General features: G+C 43.1%; 2 protein-coding genes and 1 long non-coding RNA gene across 10 annotated transcripts in view; 1 reads left to right on the forward strand and 2 right to left on the reverse strand.

The window, feature by feature from the left end:
- Positions 1–10895, forward strand: part of MTSS1 (MTSS I-BAR domain containing 1) — a 128810-nt gene extending 117915 nt beyond the window's left edge. For 4 of the 8 annotated variants that reach the window (XM_072851906.1, XM_072851907.1, XM_072851908.1 and 1 more), the window contains 5 exons: positions 2717–2836; positions 3846–4040; positions 6170–6334; positions 6699–6861; positions 8146–10895. In XM_072851906.1, coding sequence (XP_072708007.1) covers positions 2717–2836; positions 3846–4040; positions 6170–6334; positions 6699–6861; positions 8146–8843 — 1341 coding nt within the window. In that variant the 3' untranslated portion in view covers positions 8844–10895. The remainder of the gene's footprint in view (positions 1–2716; positions 2837–3845; positions 4041–6169; positions 6335–6698; positions 6862–8145) is intronic. The other 4 variants (XM_072851909.1, XM_072851911.1, XM_072851910.1 and 1 more) reach the window with 4 other exon arrangements.
- Positions 10888–13697, reverse strand: LOC140647374 (uncharacterized). Its single transcript, XR_012040746.1, has 3 exons — positions 12633–13697; positions 11361–12540; positions 10888–11164 (listed from the first exon to the last, which is right to left on the reverse strand). It is a non-coding gene; the product is annotated as an uncharacterized lncRNA (long non-coding RNA).
- Positions 13698–14138: 441 nt separating this feature from the next.
- Positions 14139–18202, reverse strand: NDUFB9 (NADH:ubiquinone oxidoreductase subunit B9). The gene is made up of 4 exons (XM_072851924.1): positions 18053–18202; positions 17485–17677; positions 15400–15513; positions 14139–14395 (listed from the first exon to the last, which is right to left on the reverse strand). Exons 1-4 carry the CDS (start codon positions 18136–18138, stop codon positions 14264–14266), a joined length of 525 nt encoding a protein of 174 aa, XP_072708025.1. The 5' UTR covers positions 18139–18202; the 3' UTR covers positions 14139–14263.
- Between the last annotated feature and the right edge of the window lie 13 nt (positions 18203–18215).

The following is an 18215-nucleotide window of genomic DNA, read 5'->3' on the forward strand; positions in this document are numbered from 1 at the left end:
CCAAGGTGTTTTCCCTGTGGCATTTTGGTTCATCCTTTGTCTAGCTTTGCCTGCTGAAAATGGCCACGCTGAGTTAGTGGGAGAGTCCTTTCTTTCATCTTTTTTTCAAATTGGAGTCACTTTATTGCAAAAATAAGTTCACCACTTCCAGTCTTTTTTCCTCATATGCCAAGTAAATTGAACAATCCTTTGCATCTTCAGAATTTGCATTTTTGGCCTTTTTCCATCTAGTTGCTACATGCAGCTTTATTGCTAATAAACCTCATTTATGACCCATTTTTACCATTCCTTGACATAATCTTGTGAAGTTGCTGGCTTGTAAACAGGAACAGTCTATCAGGTGTAGACTCCAAATTCTTACTTGTCATCATTAGGGCATCTGCAGAAAACAAGGTGGCATGATACCATATTTGGAACTCAGACCCTTCACTGTCTGTCCTGCCATGTGCAGAGTATGCAGACCCAGGAGGTTCTTTCAGGCCATAAGCATGAGGTTTCAGAAAGCATTTTCTGAAATTACATTTTTCTCTCTTCCCCCCCCCCCCCCGGCCAAAGTGTAACACTAGTGTGAGTGTTCTCATGGGGCTTCTCAAACAGTTTCTTTTGCTGAGCTACCTGGAATGTCAGGCAGAACTTGGAGTTTTAAAAGCTAATTTTCTATAATGTATTTTTTTCTAAGGATAGAAAAAAATGGGCTCATCTCCATTTAGTGTATGGTAGTTATGTCTGATGGCAGAGTCAACTGCAGCTCATGTTTGTCAGTATTCTTATTTTTAGAGGCTTTTCTCCTGTGAAAGGAGTTGCATTAAATCAAGAATGTGACAAGTTCCACAAAACATCATGCCACTGCATCATCAGGTATCCCACTGCATACTTTTCACTTCTTTCCTTAATAGCTACATGGCATTTGTTGTAGTTTCTTCTGACCTTATGTTCACCTCAACTCTTACTGCACTTTGAATACAAGCCTTGTTAGCTGAGCTTACTTGTACCCAAACACATTTGACAGGTCACCCGCAGATCTGATCTCATGTCAGCATAAGATGGGATGTGCATTATTTCTATAAAATAATGCACTACATTACATGCTTTTTTAAATTTTTGTAACAGCCTTTTCAAAGTTTCACTTAAATCCAGAGTTTGCTAATAAGCTCAAGATGCTGATTCTGTATTGGCTTCTCAACAGCCCCAGTAGTCTTCACCAAAATCATTATGGTGATGGTGTTCCATCTCAGGAGACTGGTATCTCCTTTTACCCAGGCAATTAGCTATACATTCCTTATATGTAGCTTCTGGTGAGCAGTGAGACAACTTCCGGGTGTTAGCAGTAATTACTCCTCTACAGTGTCTCTTATCCAGCTATCTTTTTATTGCAGACTCACCAGATCTCATCTAAGGTTAACTGATGAAATTTTATTTCAGATGAGATTTTCCTTCCTCTTCAAAATGTCATTCCTTGAAATCTGAGGCTTTGCTACACAAACTTGATACAAGAGCGCATTCTCTCTGCTGTCATAAAATAAAATGCCGGGGATATCCTTAGACAGACCTCCTTCACAGGTCTTGGACTGCTAAAGGATGAATTAGTCTTGCTAGCGTTGAATTTCCTGTCAGTGAATAGAGCCCAGTACTGCCCTGACAACTTTGCCAGTATCCTTGACCATTTCCAAGCACTGGGTTGGACCTGCACGCACAGCCCTGCTGAGGGGAAGGCCACTTTCAAGGGGGATATATAAGAGCATTGTAGTTGGTAAAGTAGTCCACGTGGTTATTCACCTTGGCCTGCCTGTAGGTAAATTAGATGCTGTTGTAGAGGTCTTACAGCAGCAAATTTCCATAAAGGCATGCAATTAAAATTGGAAGAGAAGTTCCTAGCTAGGAGCAAAATGTTTGAGGTGTTTGTTGGACACTCTCTGTCCTGCATTTTCCTTCGCTTTCCATCCAAGCCCCTGATATTTTCTCTCTCCGCTGTTAAGAGAAAGCGGGTGGCAAGCACATGCCACCGTTTATGCACTCAGCAGAGTACATGTACCTTCGTATTGGCTGCTGGGCAGAAAAGTTTGAGTCAGAGTGCTTTTGGTGTATGCATACTACCCGCAGAGGCACATGCATACAGCTAATGCACTTTGGAAACCTCCAGTTTTGGTAAGTATCATTTCTTTCTCTGTTCCATAATATTTGAACTCAGATGAGCTTTTTACAAGCACTTTTGCAGATCAGAATATCTGAGAACTTGTGAATGTAAGTGACGTTTGCTGCTCCATGTTTTAAATCTAAACTTTGTGTCTTCGAAGTACTGATGATCTGCTTTTCTGTATAAATCAGTTGTCTCAGTATATTGCATGTTTGGACTGTAGGTGCCCTCAGCTCCCTCAGCTTCTTGCTCTGAGACAGCTAACAGAATTGAGACGCTGAAATTGCAATGAGGAGTTGAGATCGCTGCCTCGATTCCCTCATTCTCAAGCAGCGTGGCAAGTTCTCGCATTAAGCAAATGGCTTGTTTTGTTTCTCATAGATCTCCTGAACATTAGTAATGGTTTTGAGTAGTTTCTAATTGATTTTTAAAACCCTAACCCTTTGCTTCTCTCATCCTTCCCTCTCTCCTGTGTGTGTCTCTGTGTATGTGCTTTTTGTCCTTTTTTTTGTGTTTTTTTTTTTTCTTTTTTGGTGGCTTGTGTATCCTTTCCTTGCGTTGCGGTGCTGTTTTACGCTGCAGAATTCGTCCAGCTCTGCCTCTTCAGAAGCCTCTGAAACCTGCCAGTCAGTGAGCGAGTGCAGTTCCCCCACCTCAGTCAGCTCAGGCTCCACCATGGGGGCTTGGGCCTCCACAGATAAGGTGAAAAACTTCATCTCAAAGACATACAAACCTACTAGCTCGTTATCCAAACCCAGCAACATTTGGACAAAAAAACCCCGTGCATGGGACGCAGCCAGGATTCCTCTCTGTGAAGATGAGAATAGGAACTGTTGCACACTCCCTTAGAAATGAATCTGTTTGAATAAACCACAGCGACACTCGCCTTTAAACTAACTGCTAGGGGGAAGCTACAAATTGGGCCTTTTACAGAGGTAATTTTCTAAGAAAAGCTCATTGCCCACCTTTTCTACTCAAAGAGATTGTGGAATGCTGCCCAAACCCAGCTGGTTGCCTAACAAAAGAGCATCTTGCCCAGATTGTACCATTTGTGGCTTCTTCCCTCTCTCCCATTAGGTAGCACACATTACACTGAGCAATTGGGGTTTGTTTTTGACCAAAACAAAAAGGAAAACACATACGGTTGGAATAAATTATGGGGAATACACTGAATCGGGGGAGGAAGTGATAGCGGTCTCCATTCTCATCTGGTAAATCCTTGCTGTCGGTTTTTTCTTTTTTTTTTTCTTCCATATCATCACACAGCCAGAACACGTCATTTTCGAAGGCTGTATGCTTTTCCTCTCTGTCCAGCTACATAGAATAAACGCCACCAATACAAATGCCTCCAGTATTGGAAATGTTTTGTTTCTATGTCCGCAGTCTGCAGGGTATCTAAATTGCAAAGGCTTTTTCACAGTGTGCCGCTTTCATGGACAGAAGGCAAAGCTGCTCAGCCTGGAGACAATGACTGCTAGATTGATGTTTGAAAATTGTTATACCAAATAACAATTTTCAAGCAATCTCACTTCTGAACCAAGCATTGTATCAATTTTCTGTTGTTTATTTGCAGCAAAGCTAAGATTTTTCTTTCTTTTGTTTTAAGATACAGAAGTTTTCTCCCTAGAGCATCAGAGTCACAGTATATTTTCATATTCATTCTGTTTATATTAATTTCTCTGTTTTGTTTGTTTATTTGTTTCGTTTCCAGTTGTCTAATGGGTTTTATCACTGTAGTTTATCAAGTGACCCATCCGTAGCTTCAGTTGGTGCAGGTCCTTTCCCTCATTTCCCGCCTGTCTCCCGCACGTGGACTCGGGCTCCCTCAGCCCTCCTTGCAGACTACGTTCATTATTACACCATTGGGCCAGGCATGTTGCCATCATCTAAGATCCCTAGCTGGAAGGTTTGTGTTCCTTTTGTTGTGGCAGTCCTCACCCCCTCATACCAACAGTGTGCACACGGCAGTTGTTGCTACCTTTCGATCCATGGAATTACTCGTTGATTTGCTCTGTTTAATATCACTCTGAATGGGCACTGCATGCTGATAATCAGAGAGCTAAAATCCGGTAGTGGATATTTCTGAATGACCTTGTCTATTCTGGCACTGCCTAAAACATATTAAAGCTGACAACACCTAGGTAGGAAGGAATAGTTTAACTCTGGAACATTGGTGAAAGCACTCTGGGCTCTATTCAGCGAGAAAAGAGCTTGTTTAGCACCGTCAAAGTGCTCACTTGAGCAGGGAAGTGCAGGCTTGGCATCCAGTTGGCTTAGTGAAACCATACATTGCACAACGTCATGTTCTCACTGCGGCGGCTGTGCTTCGCCCCCACCTTGGCCGTAGGCAGGCATGCTCTTGTAGATCTAGCTGGAGTGGTTTAAGAAGGCGCTCGTCACCAGGTGAACCTGAGTGATGACTGAAGCTATCCTAGCTTTACTGCCACAGACTGAAAGTGCTCACCCAGCTTGTTTTGCTCTCTTGGGTGAGACCACCGAAAAAGTCGGAGTGCAGTAACTTCTTTCAGTTGCTCCAGCCGGATCTGCAGGGATCTTCCTTGGCATCAAAACGTCTCTGCTCTGCCAGAGCCTTGACTCTCATCCCTGCCAGGTGATTCTCCTGGGAGGCTCTGCCTCGGAGCAAGGGGAGAAGGTCTCTTTGTCTGTTGCCCTGGATCTTCACAAGGCTGTGTGCAGTTGATAGTAGCTGCATGGGTCTTAGATGCCTGTGGATGGTTATATGATACTGCATATGCACCATGGGACCTTCTTATACATCTAAATTGAGATACCTTGTTACAGATCCCCCTAATCTCTCTCTCCAGCAGCTGGAGACTGTTGAGACATACACGCAGGGTGGCCACAGTGGTCCTGGGTCTTCAGGGTCATTAGTTGTGTCTATGCTAGAAGCACTTTGCCAATATATATTTCACAGCAAAACACTTAGAGCAAAGACACAGCTGTTAAGGCAAAGCAGAGTTTCATATGTGTTAATAAAAACAAAATACCTGTCTGTACAAGGGGCTTCTTGCACTTGCACAGCTGCCTTGCACTTCTCATACCTTGGACTGAGACACATGTCAGTAAAAATCTATAGCGTGGTCTTAGCCCGTCATTAATTATTTATCAGAAGGCTGTGTGGAGGCTGCCCAGCAGCCAGCTGCTGCCAGTGGTGGGGTCTGTGGCCCGTTCTCACGCACAAGTTGTTTCTTCTATTTTTAAAGCACCCCTTGTCTTGGTGAGGGAAAACTCTCTTAGGATTGGGCTTTCCCCTGCAGCAGCTCGCATTTGGGGAGCTGCTGCTTAGCAGTGGTTCTGCGTCCCAGCACAGGTCACTGATCAGTCCTGCCTTCTGTGTGCGACGTGTGGTTTCTGGACACCCTCAGGAGTTTGCTTAATAGAGCCCCGAGTGAATATAGCCCTCGTGGCCTGAGGAATTTCTGTTTCAAATTTGGCACCAGTAATTCAGAGTGAAGTTAGTCTTTCTTCAGTACAGATCATTATTATAAACTAGATTTCAGCTAGTAAGTAAACTGAGAGATTACTCAGAGTAACTTGCTCCTCTAATGTGTATCAAAAATCTGTTCAAGCCTAATTTTTCAGAATTGAAGACATGCGTAACAGCACGTAGTACTAGAACTTGTGTATATCTAGAACAGTTACATCGCTGATTGGACATATGTGTATGTTTTCTGCTGTGTGCCAGTGATTTTTGCATTTGAATTTCTGAAAATATAGGCTTTAACACAATAGAATTTCATTTAGAGAAAACTATAGTATTAAAATGTTAAATATTTTCATATAAGAACACTTAGGTAGAATAAGAAATTTAGATTCCCTTTAATAAAGGAGATAGGTTTTATAAGTGAAGATTTTTAATATCCTCAAAATTAATTTATTTCTGGCCTTATTCAGAAAGGCATATCCAGTTTGATACATAATCTGTTGCATTAAAATTGCCCTTTTGCATAGTTTTACTTGTAATTAAAGCACAATTACTGATGAAAGCTCTCACTAACAAGCACATTTCCTTAGGACTGGGCCAAACCAGGCCCATACGATCAACCAATGGTGAACACGTTACAACGTCGCAAAGAAAAACGTGAACCAGATCTCAATGGAGGAGCTCAGAGCGGACCACCTATGCCCCCTGAGGAGGCCCAGAGACCTCGGAGCATGACGGTGTCGGCTGCCACAAGGGTGAAGCTCTAATTTTGAATACGCTATTTGGTGCAAAAGAAGTGGATGTGCTAGCTCCTGCCAGTACTTCTTTGCCGTGCTTCATGTTGGCACGTGTTTATCCGACAAGCAGGACTGGTGTGGTGTTGGGGTGGTCAGTGGAAGTGACGTGAGCATGAGAGAATATGCCATTGGGTATTGGCATTTGTAGAGCAACGGCATCCAAAGAAGCATCTGTTTCTTTGAAGCCCTACTAAATGGTTGGACACAATCCTGTTGGGTTGCGACGGTGACAAGCTCTGCTTGGGAGGAGAGAGAGCTAAAAGTCAGTGAAGACTGATTGACCCTTTTAGACGTAATGAGTCTTCTTTCTGTGTGTAACCAGCAGGGTGAGGAGATGGAGGCCTGCGAGGAGCTGGCGCTCGCTCTGACGAGAGGGCTGCAGCTGGACACCCAGAGGAGCAGTCGGGATTCCTTGCAGTGCTCCAGTGGCTACAGCACCCAGACAACAACTCCGTGCTGTTCAGAGGACACGATCCCATCTCAAGGTACCCATCCAAGAGATGTTATTTTTCAGAGCGTTCCCAGCCTGGCCGTCATACACTCACCCTGCGGTGCCAAGGAGCTATATTCCAGCAGCTATCATGCACTGGCTTTGTAGTCAGCTGGGGATAAAGGGGTGAACATTGTGAAGTTTATTCCAGCTTGGAATGCAGCCTGGATTTATTAACTAAATAGAAACCTGGATTGCTGCATAGTGTACTGAATGATCGTATTTTCTTGTGCATTACTAGAATGAATTTTAGCTTAAGGGTGCTACTATTTTAAAGAAGATGCTGGTATTATATTTCATGGGTTAAGTGGAGTGACAATGATATTGCATCATACACTTCTTGTGGTAGTAATGTCCTTTCTGAGCTATTGTCTTAGCAAATACACACTCATGAGCTTTGCTTTCTTGTTCCGTCAGTACTCTGAATCTGTTCTTGGTTTCCCTTTGTAACCTTTTATTTCCTACTTAAGCAGAAACATTGTAATTGGAAAAAAATCCATTGGAGACCTTAACTTGGGCATACCTGGGAAGCTGCAATAAGGTGTTGGGTTTTGTACCTTGTTTCAGAACCAGCAGCAAGCTGAGAGGGACCGAGTTGGTGTTTGCAGTTCAGCAACCGCCTTGTTCGCTCAGCTGAGGTCGGTTGTGCTGTGCAATCACAGGAGGCAGTAGGGCTTGCGGAGGGCGTAGCTTGGCTCAGCAGTTACATGGAAAGGAAGGAACCCGATGCAATTATTAAAGCTGAGGCTGTTTTCAGAGCTGACAGCTGGGATTTACTTTGTTTGCAAAATAAGCAAATTTGCTGCTGAAATCACTGGTACACAGTCCCCTGAGCCCCACATTGCCTACTCTAAAGTACACTTTTTAGTCACTGACTGTTTTAAGTATTTGTATCTACAAGTGGTAGCATATGGCTTGTAGGATGCTGGTTTTGGTATCTTAATGTTGGCGACAAACATTGAGTCTTCTTTACTTAATTAGTTCTTTTCAGAGAAGGTACTGAGTGTGTGCAGTTCTCATTCTTTTTCACAAGAGATGTAGGCACCCTGCAGCTTTAGGGTCGGCCTGCTGTAGTGCCTGCCTTCAGCCATGCAGTCTGAGAATCTTGGTCACAATGTCTCAGGCTTCCTTCCTCCTAAAGGTGACACCTCTCTTAATTGCTATTGACGTCCAGGCTTTTTTGGTTATATATACTTTTTTGGTTATACATACTTTAGACTTACTGACGTGACTCAGTTGTCTTCTCCAGCTTATTCCTAACTCTGTCTTTTGGCATCAGTTTCAGATTATGATTATTTCTCTGTGAGTGGTGACCAGGAGGCGGAACAACAAGAGTTTGACAAATCTTCCACCATCCCAAGAAACAGCGACATTAGCCAGTCCTATCGCAGAATGTTTCAAACCAAGCGTCCTGCTTCCACTGCAGGTCTGCCAACCACGCTTGGACCGGTCATAGTCACCCCCGGCGTCGCCACCATCAGACGGACCCCTTCCACCAAGCCTTCGGTCAGACGCGGTACCATAGGGGGAGGTCCGATTCCGATCAAGACACCAGTGATTCCTGTCAAAACACCAACTGTCCCCGATATCCCAGGCGGGCTGCCCGGCACCCTCGCTGGGACAGAAGAATGTCCTGAGCAAAGTCCCGAGTCTCCAGCAGCAGGAGATGGTGGGCAAGGTGTCACCAGCATGCCCTCATCCTCATGGAGCGGACAAGCATCTGTCAACCCTCCGCCGTCAAGCCAGAAACTCAGTGCTGCCGACGAGCAGAGGCAAGCAGTTCCTGAGAGCGAGGGGGAAGAAAGCGACCGGGATGGTGTCAGCACCCTCGCACCCGTGGGCCAGTCAGAGCTCGATCCCGGAGAGCTGAGTCCTGGGGATATCCCGCAAGGTGAAGATATGCTGAACGCCATTCGGCGTGGTGTCAAACTGAAGAAGACGACCACGAATGATCGCTCAGCACCTCGTATTTCCTAGGAGTGGAAAAGCTGCCAGAGTACTAGCCGCCGAGAAGGAACTGTGAGGAAACTAATTTGTCTCTATCCATTCCAATCTGTAATCAATGAATTTTTTAAGATACTCGGTAACAGACAGTCTGAAAGTACTCTAAAAGAGAAAACAAGGTGAAAGAGCGTAGTAAGACATAATCTTCACTGGTGTTTTAATTTGTAAATATCGATGATTTTGTTTCTGCATTTTTTTGATCTAAGTTACACTTTTAATTTTTTCTGAAGGTGCCAAATCCCATTTACCTTTTTTATAACTCTCTTTGTAAAGTTTTAAATCATAGGAGAAAAAAATGTCGAGTAGTTAACTTCAGCAAAGGAATTTAATGAAAATTTGGCTTTTTTGCAAGCTTTTGTAGAGCGCCTTGTAATAGTGAGGTGAAAAAAACAAAACAATGGGACTTACTTTAAAGTTTAAGTCAAGCTGTAAGGAACAGATCCTTGTTTAAGTATTAAAAAAAGTTTGAAAAGCAGGAATAAAAATTGACAATAAAAGCAATATATAATGCAAGGAAGAAACCTGCAGTTGGTAGAGTATTTGGGGGGTAGTGGGGGGAGGGAGATGCCATCAAAATACCAGATGCTGTTGCACAAAAGTAGCCTAGTAGGATTAATTACTAGTAGCTTCATGGTAAATGCATCAGAATAAGCCATATTGGATTGCAGTGTTTTGTTTCTGTAGGGTGTTTTAAAGACTGGGGTTTTTCCACATTTCTTTTTTGACTGCACAGCAACAACTCTCAGTCACATGCATGCAGCCTTAACTGTGTAGGCTTGGTTCTTTGACCTTCACTTTTTGTTCCGCTCATCCTTTCACTGAATACAAACAAGGACGACAGGCTTAAGGCAGTTACAAATGTGAAAACATTTTTAAAATGCAAGCAGGGAGTTCTTAGATATTATCAAAATGCCTTTTTCTGACTGTGCCCAGCAGGCTGGGCACCTTGGAAAGCCCAAATATTTTGAGAAAACCCTTAACAATTTGACAGGTGTAACCAGCTTGTGATCTAATAAACTGCGAATGTTTCTTTCCGATACAGGGGCTTGTTTTTCTTAACTTCTTTTAAATGGCAGTTGATTGGCTTTTCTTAAATACCGAAAAGAAAGGGGTGGGGGGGTGGGGAAAGATACTGGTTTTTTGATAATACCGGGAATCTGACCACTATATTCTCTTTTTTTGTACTTTAAGTCATGTTTTTTGGAACGCTATTGATAGAATTATTAAGAGTTGGACTTTTTCCTTAAAGTAAAAGTAAGTTATTGCTGCAATACCCATCTCCTAAAGCTGATAGAAATATGCAGACCCCAGGGCACGACACGTGTTTCGATCAGATGGTCCGGAAGGATGCCATCTGCCCACCCACAGCAGACCCACGCGTGGATGGACGCCAGACTTGCGCATCCGGGATTGTTTAAAAATGTACCAAATAATACATATAAGGGGCTAGTTTCCACCCCACACTCTGCAGATTTCTGTTGGCTCTAGACTTGCCTACATAACCTCTTATGCTTTAATACATAACTGCATTGGATGTGAAACTTCTAGTAACTGTGTAGTCACTGTGTTCTATATAACATTTTACACTGCTGTGGTTGCTAACCTTTTTTTTTTGTTATGGCTTAAAAGCAAAAAAAAAAAAAAGGCATGATTCTTAGAGAATATTAAACCTTCCTTTCTTTGAAAAACAAGCTCCTTATTACCGACTATAATAAACAGTAGTGCCTGTGGTGTAGCCCACCAATCTTGATACAGTAGCTGATGCATTGTGCAAATGAGGCTTTGAGATGGTTTTTGCATAAACAAAAACTGCTAGGAGATAATCTCAATAGTTAAAAGTGTTATTTAAACCTTTGAAATAAATGGATGTAACTGTACCTGAGTACAGCTTTTCACTTGTTTAGTTCTTAAACGTTAGTATAATCAGTAAAATTTAATATAAAATGTTGCCAAATTCAATGTAGAAAGAATGTGACAAAACACTTTGGATAGTTCTATTGTTTGTGTTTTTGCATATTGTAAAAGCAGTGTCACAGCTAAAAAATAAAATGTTTCTAATGGTAAATTATTGTGGTTTAGTTGCTAGTTTGTACTGAGAGTTGACCTCTCCCTGTGGAGTTTTTTGTTCTAAGCTGGTATAAATAATTGCTGTAAGTGTGTCTCCCTTCTACATTGTAATGATTGCTTAAGCCTACATTATAAATAAAGAACTGCTGGAAAACTTCTGTATTTCGGTTCTTAAAGCCTTTCTGCTTCCAGAGCTTTGGATATCAATGGTGTCCTTCATCAGACTTCTGAAGATCACGCAGGTTCCATCCGCATGTAACAGAAGCAAGAGAGAGTTAAAAAATAAGTAAATAAAATTGCATATAGCTATGTTTTACTGATGTGCATTGGAAAGGTAGTAACAGAGCAAAGGTGCAGTGCTAATGATGGAAATTCCCATTAAATAGTAACTGATGACATTTCTCTGTCCCTCACTGTTGTTACCTGGCCAGGAAGCTCAGATAACTCAACGTGTTTGTGCATCAGCTTCCGTGCTGGACCGCAGTTCCTTTTGCCAGAGGAGGGAAGTTGCTGCTGTCAACGCTGCCCATGCTTACAGCCAGAGTTCATCAAGCACAACGCCAGCACCGTCTCCCACACGCCCCGGAGTGATTGAAGACTCTATTTTGTTCAGCTTTCTCAGGAACAAAGGTAGAGAGGGAGGACATTGCTCCTGCTTGCAGCTACCACGCAGTGGCCTAATTTATTTCCTTGCCACTGCAATACTCATTTTTGTCCAGAGGTTTCCATTTGTCATGAAGATGTTAAAGGAAAAATCAAGGTGGCGTGGCTGGAAATAACGTCCTGTCTCCAAAAGGATGATAGTTTCATTCCCCCCCGTCTCTCTGTGGCTGTATTTCACGTACTGCTTGGCCAGGCGCTCTCTTTTTGAAGTTTATCCCTGCTGCTTCTACAGTGAATCCAATTCACTTGCAGCTGCATGCGCAAAATGTTTCTTTTGTTGTGGGGTGGGGGTTTTTTGTTGTTTTTAATGCTGGGATGTGGGGTATCCATCATGTTAGGGAACATCAGTCAGACCCGCTCAGGTGTTTGTAAAAGTCAGGAGGGAGTTTTTGCTCAGTTTTCTAGCCAAAAAAAACCCAAAAGAGTGGTTGGTTGGCTGAGTGGGAGGGAGGGTGCAAAATCGCACATAATTAAAAAAGGAGTATTTTGGTGTTTGTGTAATTTCTGAATATAGTTACCAGACAAGCAAAGCACAGGAATAGGCTTCTAGGGGACAGTGAAGTGCAGTAAGAGGGGACGGTTTTTGTAAGCTTGCATTTGTCCGAATAGAAGTTCAGACCCGCTTGGCGTACACCTGCCGACTGCTCTGACTGGCTCTACCCCACGATGGTGCGGAGCGCTCTGGCACCAGCCTGCCCATACCACCAGCGCTCACCCAGTGACGGCTCCAGCTTCGAGCCAAGGGCCATTTGTGCCGGGCTGGGGGAGACAGCGAAGCGGGTCGGCTGGGTCTGCCCTGTGATGGTGTTATTTCCCTATGAATTTTGCCCACGTTTTTTGGCCTTTCATATTCCGGCTAATGCAAGTAGCTGCTAAAGCAAACCGGCGTTTGTCATTTAGGGAAGCGCAATGGTGGTAGAGCGGAGCCTGTATTAGAAACCTGTAACAAGTTAGAAAAGGGGGCACGGGTTGGAATCTTACTATGAACAAGTACCTTCAGTATTGAAAAACGAGAGAGAAAAGCACCGATACCTGAGTGGAGAGAAGACACAGCTCTGTGCCGAGCAGGTGAACAGGCTGGAGGTGAGGGGCGTGCTGAACAGCCATGCTGGAGAACGGCACGCCTCAATTCTGCTACTGCCTTTGGATTAACGGAGGGAGAGAACAGATCCAGCTTCTTGGTAAAGCTCGAACTTTCAACAGTGGAATATGTGAAGTCTTTTTTTCCAAAATTCAGGCATGTTTTAGCATGTAGGCTTACTGAAGAGGGCCACGTAAAATTTCTAAAAAACAGCCAAAGCCTTTTCTTATACCCAAGCTAAATATGTTTAGTCCTTAAAGCAGCTGAAGTTAGTGCCTTTGCCATCTCTTCTAATCTTCAAGCCTTAAGTTGGAGTTCATGGAAAAATTAAGCCTTAGGGTTAAATATCGTACAATCAAATAGCTCCTGTAGAATGAAAGTCAGATTAGGTAACCTAAATCTCCTCTCTTCTAGCCCTAAAAATGGGAGAACAGCAGGAGAGGCAGTAAGGTTTCCCTATGAGCTTTTACTAGGTGGCTATATCCCATCTATTCTCTTACTTACTGGGAGGTTAGTGGAAGCATTACCAAAATTTCCTGTGTCTTACATCAATGCTTTGGGAACGCGGCTGGAAGCGAACAGCTTTTGTACCTAGTTCATTGTACCGCACTGCCTGCTGGAACTGTGTGACCCATAAATGAGCGTACAAAAGCCATACTCCTCAGCAGGCTACTTGTTTTAGCTGATAGAGCTCTGTAGTTTTCTAGGATTCAGTTTATACAGGGGTGAACTTTCTTCTGGTGCTCTACAGCAACATTATCCATGGCAGCAAGCAAGCACAACGATGTAAGGTTTATGTCTTGTGAGACTTGATACCTAAGTGAAAAATGCAGCCAAAAGCCTAATGGGGTGGGGAGGGAGGGAGGGAGGGCAAGAAGCCTTTATCCCTAAGCAAGGTTAGAAATAGCCTCAATTCCAGGAGCAACCAAAGCCCCTGTCTGTTGCTGCCAGTATTTTGAAACTCCAGCAGTAGCACAAGCATGTACCACCCTGCCTGTATTTAGTACCAGACTCCAAGTTATCAGGCTGATACAAATCATTAATTTTCATCCACTCCCTCCAGGCCCCCCTCCTTCCCCCCTTCTCCACAATGGGAGACAGGCTCTGGCCACACACTGTTACTCTCAGTTTAGTTGCTTAGCAATCCATCCAGTCTCCCAGTAAATCTGTGTCTCCCACCCTTTTAAGCTCACATTTTTTCTCTGGCAACACGAGTTTTATGTGGCCAATTTTTTCAGTCTCATAGTTGAGTTTTCTAACTCTTACTGTGAAAGCTGCAATATACGTTCACCTTTATAAAACTTGCTCTGGAGGTAGTATCCCATTAAGGCTTCTTCACAGGCTGGTCAGAGTTCTGTGACATTTTAGGTATATAGCATAGGTGTTTGTTTGTTAACAGTCATCTATTCTACACTGCACAAACTGGAAGTGTGCGCATGCTATAGAAGAAGTATGTCAGAAAAATGCCTTCTATTTTACTTTATTTGGCTTTATTTTGTATTACTTAAGTAGTATGTGGTCACTGACATGTCTACTGCCTACAGAAGACAGACCGCTTTAATTCTCATGCAAAATAATGCTTTTACATGGGCATTTCACGAGGTCTTGTTACATACTGCCACCACAGTGGTGGCAGATGCCCTTCCTTACGAGCTGGAGGCAAAGCTTCAGTTCTTGGGCCATCAGCTGGAGTTTCTTCTTCTAGCTGCTTTATCTAGAAGACAGGACATAAAATTGCTTTAGTACATATAAGCACATTTCCATACTGTGGTATTCAGGGTCCAGGCAGTAAGCGAAACCAGCCCCTGTTTCAGAAGAGAAGAACCAGCAGTAACCCCTTCAGTTGACGGGCAGGTTCCATGCTTCTCAGTATTCACTTAAACTCAGTAATCATTGCAGGCTCATTACCTAATTAAGAACACATTTTTAGGAGTAAAAAGTGATTTACATGACAAATTTACTTAACAGGTCATTATTTCCACATAATTCATGTCTACCATTGCAACATTAAACAGACTGCATTCTCTTGCTGCTCTGAAAGCTGAGAGGTAATTACAAGTCCTAAACAACTTCCATTCCAGTCAGTAGGAGACCTCTATTTCTGCATGCCACCAACAGCCCTTTAGATGTTTTCAATACATGTTTCTTGAAGCAGCACAAGTGCTGGCTGACACTATGTTAAATTCTGATAAGAGTGCTGTACTACATACAATCCAACTATTTCTCTACAACTGAATTAAAGAACTATTCCAAGAACATCAACTTTTTCCAACTGAATCTTAGTTTAGGTTGGTCAGAAATTATTCTTGATTCCGAAACGATGCACACTGTGGTAAGTCACTTTCAAAGGTACAACCAGAAAGTGCCGGAGCTTCACAGCAGCAGCAGCAGAATTCTCTGGTCATTAATCCCTTCTCATCCCACTTTGGAGTCTCCTTTAGCAAAGCTGCTACAATAGCCCTGCACTAACTGAAACATGGTTGCAGGTTCAGCTTTAATTTCAAATTCCCTTCACAGCCTTGAAGAAGCTGTCACTCTGAGATCTCTGTGTAGGCATTTTAAGTCAAGTCAGTGTTTCATGTTGACAAGAGTTCTAATAAAGCAGAGTCTAAATGAGACTGCAGCAGGCATTCAGATATTTTCCAAGAACACATCTAAATGTCACACAAAATACTTGTGTGCTAAAGAGGCTTTACTTTGCATTGAGCAAGCACTGACCTCTTTATCCCAGCTTTCCTGCTGCAGCTTCTTCCATTGCTCTCGTTTGGCAAAGTAATCAGGATACATCGCCTTCTCAGAAGGATGCCAGTAATCCAAGCACCATTCAGGAATCTGTTAAATTAAAAAAAAGCTTCTTATATATTATTTTTACATATTAAATCATATATAGTACACACACACACAAAAGAACTAAATGCAATCACTGAAGCCAGTATTAAAATGGATAAATGACCCAGGAAATAAAGTACTACATAAAAACACCATTTAAGAGCTACCTGACTGTTGTTTGTCTCAAGGCACTATATAGTAGAGGTCAGTACTTTTAATCTTTGTTTTACACATTATCCTAAGTCACAGGAAGACATCATAGTGACTTGCTTCAATCACAGCATCCCGGAGACAAGTCCAGGTCATCTCAGTTTACTCCAAAGTTCTCAAAATAATTTCATCTGGTGGAAGAGAAGATCTCATTTCTTCTTTTCCTTCTCCCAAAGGCAGCAGGTTAGATCCTTTTCTCCAACTATTAATTCGTTTTCTTTGACAGAGACAGAACCTTACAGCTCATTTCCACTTGTCTACAACTAATTAAAAAACTAGTGGCCTTTAAGATCTTGATAATGGTCTGACTTCTAAGATGTCCAGTCAAGAAAAAAACCAAAATTCAAAATTCTGCAGCAGCCTATCACTGAATGTTAACATTTTAAAGACCAGAACATTGATTAAAAAACCCAAAACCCACAAAAAACCCCAATTCTTATAAAAAGAAAATTAAGAAGTTGCTCCAATACCATCATTCATCCAGTGACATTTACGCTTCCAGTCTCCTGCTGTAATTCACATCACTGAGTAAACCTTTGACTGAACAGAAATAGCAGAGCTGCTAATAATAATACAAAAAAATTCCACACACACCAAACAACAATTAAAACCGAGATCTAAAAATTACGTTTTGTAGCAGCATCCACAATGGACAGTCACTGATATATCAACAAGTCAAATCCTTGTGACAGCCATTTTGTTAAAGGATAGTTTTAGCACATCAAACAGGGCAAAGAAAAGAGAACATAAACCAGTTTATATTTCTATATGAAGACTAATCTTGACCATTTATTGCTCAATTGGCCTTTTTTCTGTCCGGATTCTCTCTCACTATTATCTCTATTACTGCTAAGGCCTGCGACCTTGGTGTAAGCTTAAGTCCTTCTCTTCCCTTTTCACTCATATGTTCTTTTTTCTGCCTCTGATAAATCTACATCAGATTCTTCCTTTTACATGGCTTCTTGTGTGTAAAGATCTGATCAGATCTAGTCTTGTATACGCACTTTCTTCAAATTCAGGAGAAAGTGGGTACATGCACTCTCTTGGTTAGTATTAACTTCTCGTAATGCATTAGGAGCAAATGCCAAGAAAGCAAAAACCCTGTGTTTTTCTATGAAACCTGTTTCTTTACCCCTAAATAAAACAATCTAGGGGGGAAAAAAGCCTCTGTGAGTGCCTTAAATTCTAAGAATACCGCTTCTATTTTTAGGCATACCACCTATCACACAGTGAAGCACAAATATGTATCTGGCGCTACAGCATATGAAGGGAAATGATAGTTTAAACCATTACTTAAAATGCTGGAAGAGCGATGGGACTGAGTGAAGTGAAGTCCCCCAACAGCCAAGCCAACATCTGACAAGACCAGAGAGAAACCAAGGCTGTGACCAGATGGCACCACAACGGGCAGCACAGATTCCTCCACCTTGTTTACTTTCACAGCTCAGCTCCAACCCTTTCACTGTGCCTGCCTGACCCATCGCAGAGCAGCTTCCATCTGGCAAAAGAGCAGATGATTACCCCAGCAAAAAGAAGCTAGCTATCTTCAGATGGACCAGCAAATTCCATTTTCAAGGATCAGACAAGAAGGACAGCTTCTCCTGGGCAAGCAGCAAGATGTTCAGCAACAGTAAACTATTAGAGAAATGATACTGCTGAGTCAAGCTGCAGCCCTATGAAAGTCCCCTTAAAGCACTCACTTAACATTCACTAAAAGAACAGTAAGGTAAGCACAGTAATACACAATCTTACAGGCCACCTTACCTTGTAGCACTCATATCTCTCATAGGAAGTGCCCCCAGGGGAGTCAGGGAAGATGTACGGCTGAGGATGCTGGTTTGCCCAGAACTCCTCCTCGCCTGCCTTCAGCAGCTCTGTAGCTTTCACCATATCCTTCACATCCTTGTTCTTATCAAATCGTTCTCTCAGGAGGCAGGCAAAGTAGCGATACTTGTCTCTACAGACAGAGATTAAGCACAGTGACGTACGTTGGAGGAAAAAACTAATCACATACAGAAACAAAGCTTGGCAACTTCACCACTCACTTCTGAGCAAAGACAGGGTTTGGCCAGGGGCTCTGAGGAGCCCCTGTTCCCAAATCTCCCTTTTCTGTGTCAGGCACAGACAAGTGACCCAGAACCTTTTTCCTCAACCCTTCAGCCACGACTGGGAGAAGGGAAGGAAAGAGGACAAAGCCCCAGTCAAGCCCAACGCCCCGTCTCGGGGAGGAAGGCCAGCTCCCCCCCCAGCTAAGTGCGGAGCTGACAGGCGCCACTCCTAGGAACAACAGGCCTCCTCCCCCTGCCCAGGCCCACCTTCCTTCGCCTCTCACCGGTAGATACACCAGGACTCCAAGTGCCGCAGAGACTTCTTATACAGCCGCAGCACCTTCTGCTGGTGCGTCAGGTAGGCCGCCATTTCGGGCTGCCCTACCCCTCACCTTCGCGCGCGGGGGCTGACGGGAAGGTTGAGGACGTCGCCGCGCGCAGGCGCGT

This window comes from Ciconia boyciana, chromosome 2, assembly GCF_034638445.1.
Source record: "Ciconia boyciana chromosome 2, ASM3463844v1, whole genome shotgun sequence".
NCBI classification, from domain to species: Eukaryota; Metazoa; Chordata; class Aves; order Ciconiiformes; family Ciconiidae; genus Ciconia; species Ciconia boyciana.

Bases quoted from the DNA above. Each gene is read 5' to 3' on its own strand.
- NDUFB9 (XM_072851924.1), bottom strand. From the start codon at position 18,138: ATGGCGGCCTACCTGACGCACCAGCAGAAGGTGCTGCGGCTGTATAAG. The intron at 15,514-17,484 runs GTAAGGTGGCCT...TTAATTTAACAG, and splicing joins AGAGATATGAGTGCTACAAG to ATTCCTGAATGGTGCTTGGA. The intron at 14,396-15,399 runs GTCAGTGCTTGC...CCTGTCTTCTAG, and splicing joins AGGAAAGCTGGGATAAAGAG to ATAAAGCAGCTAGAAGAAGA.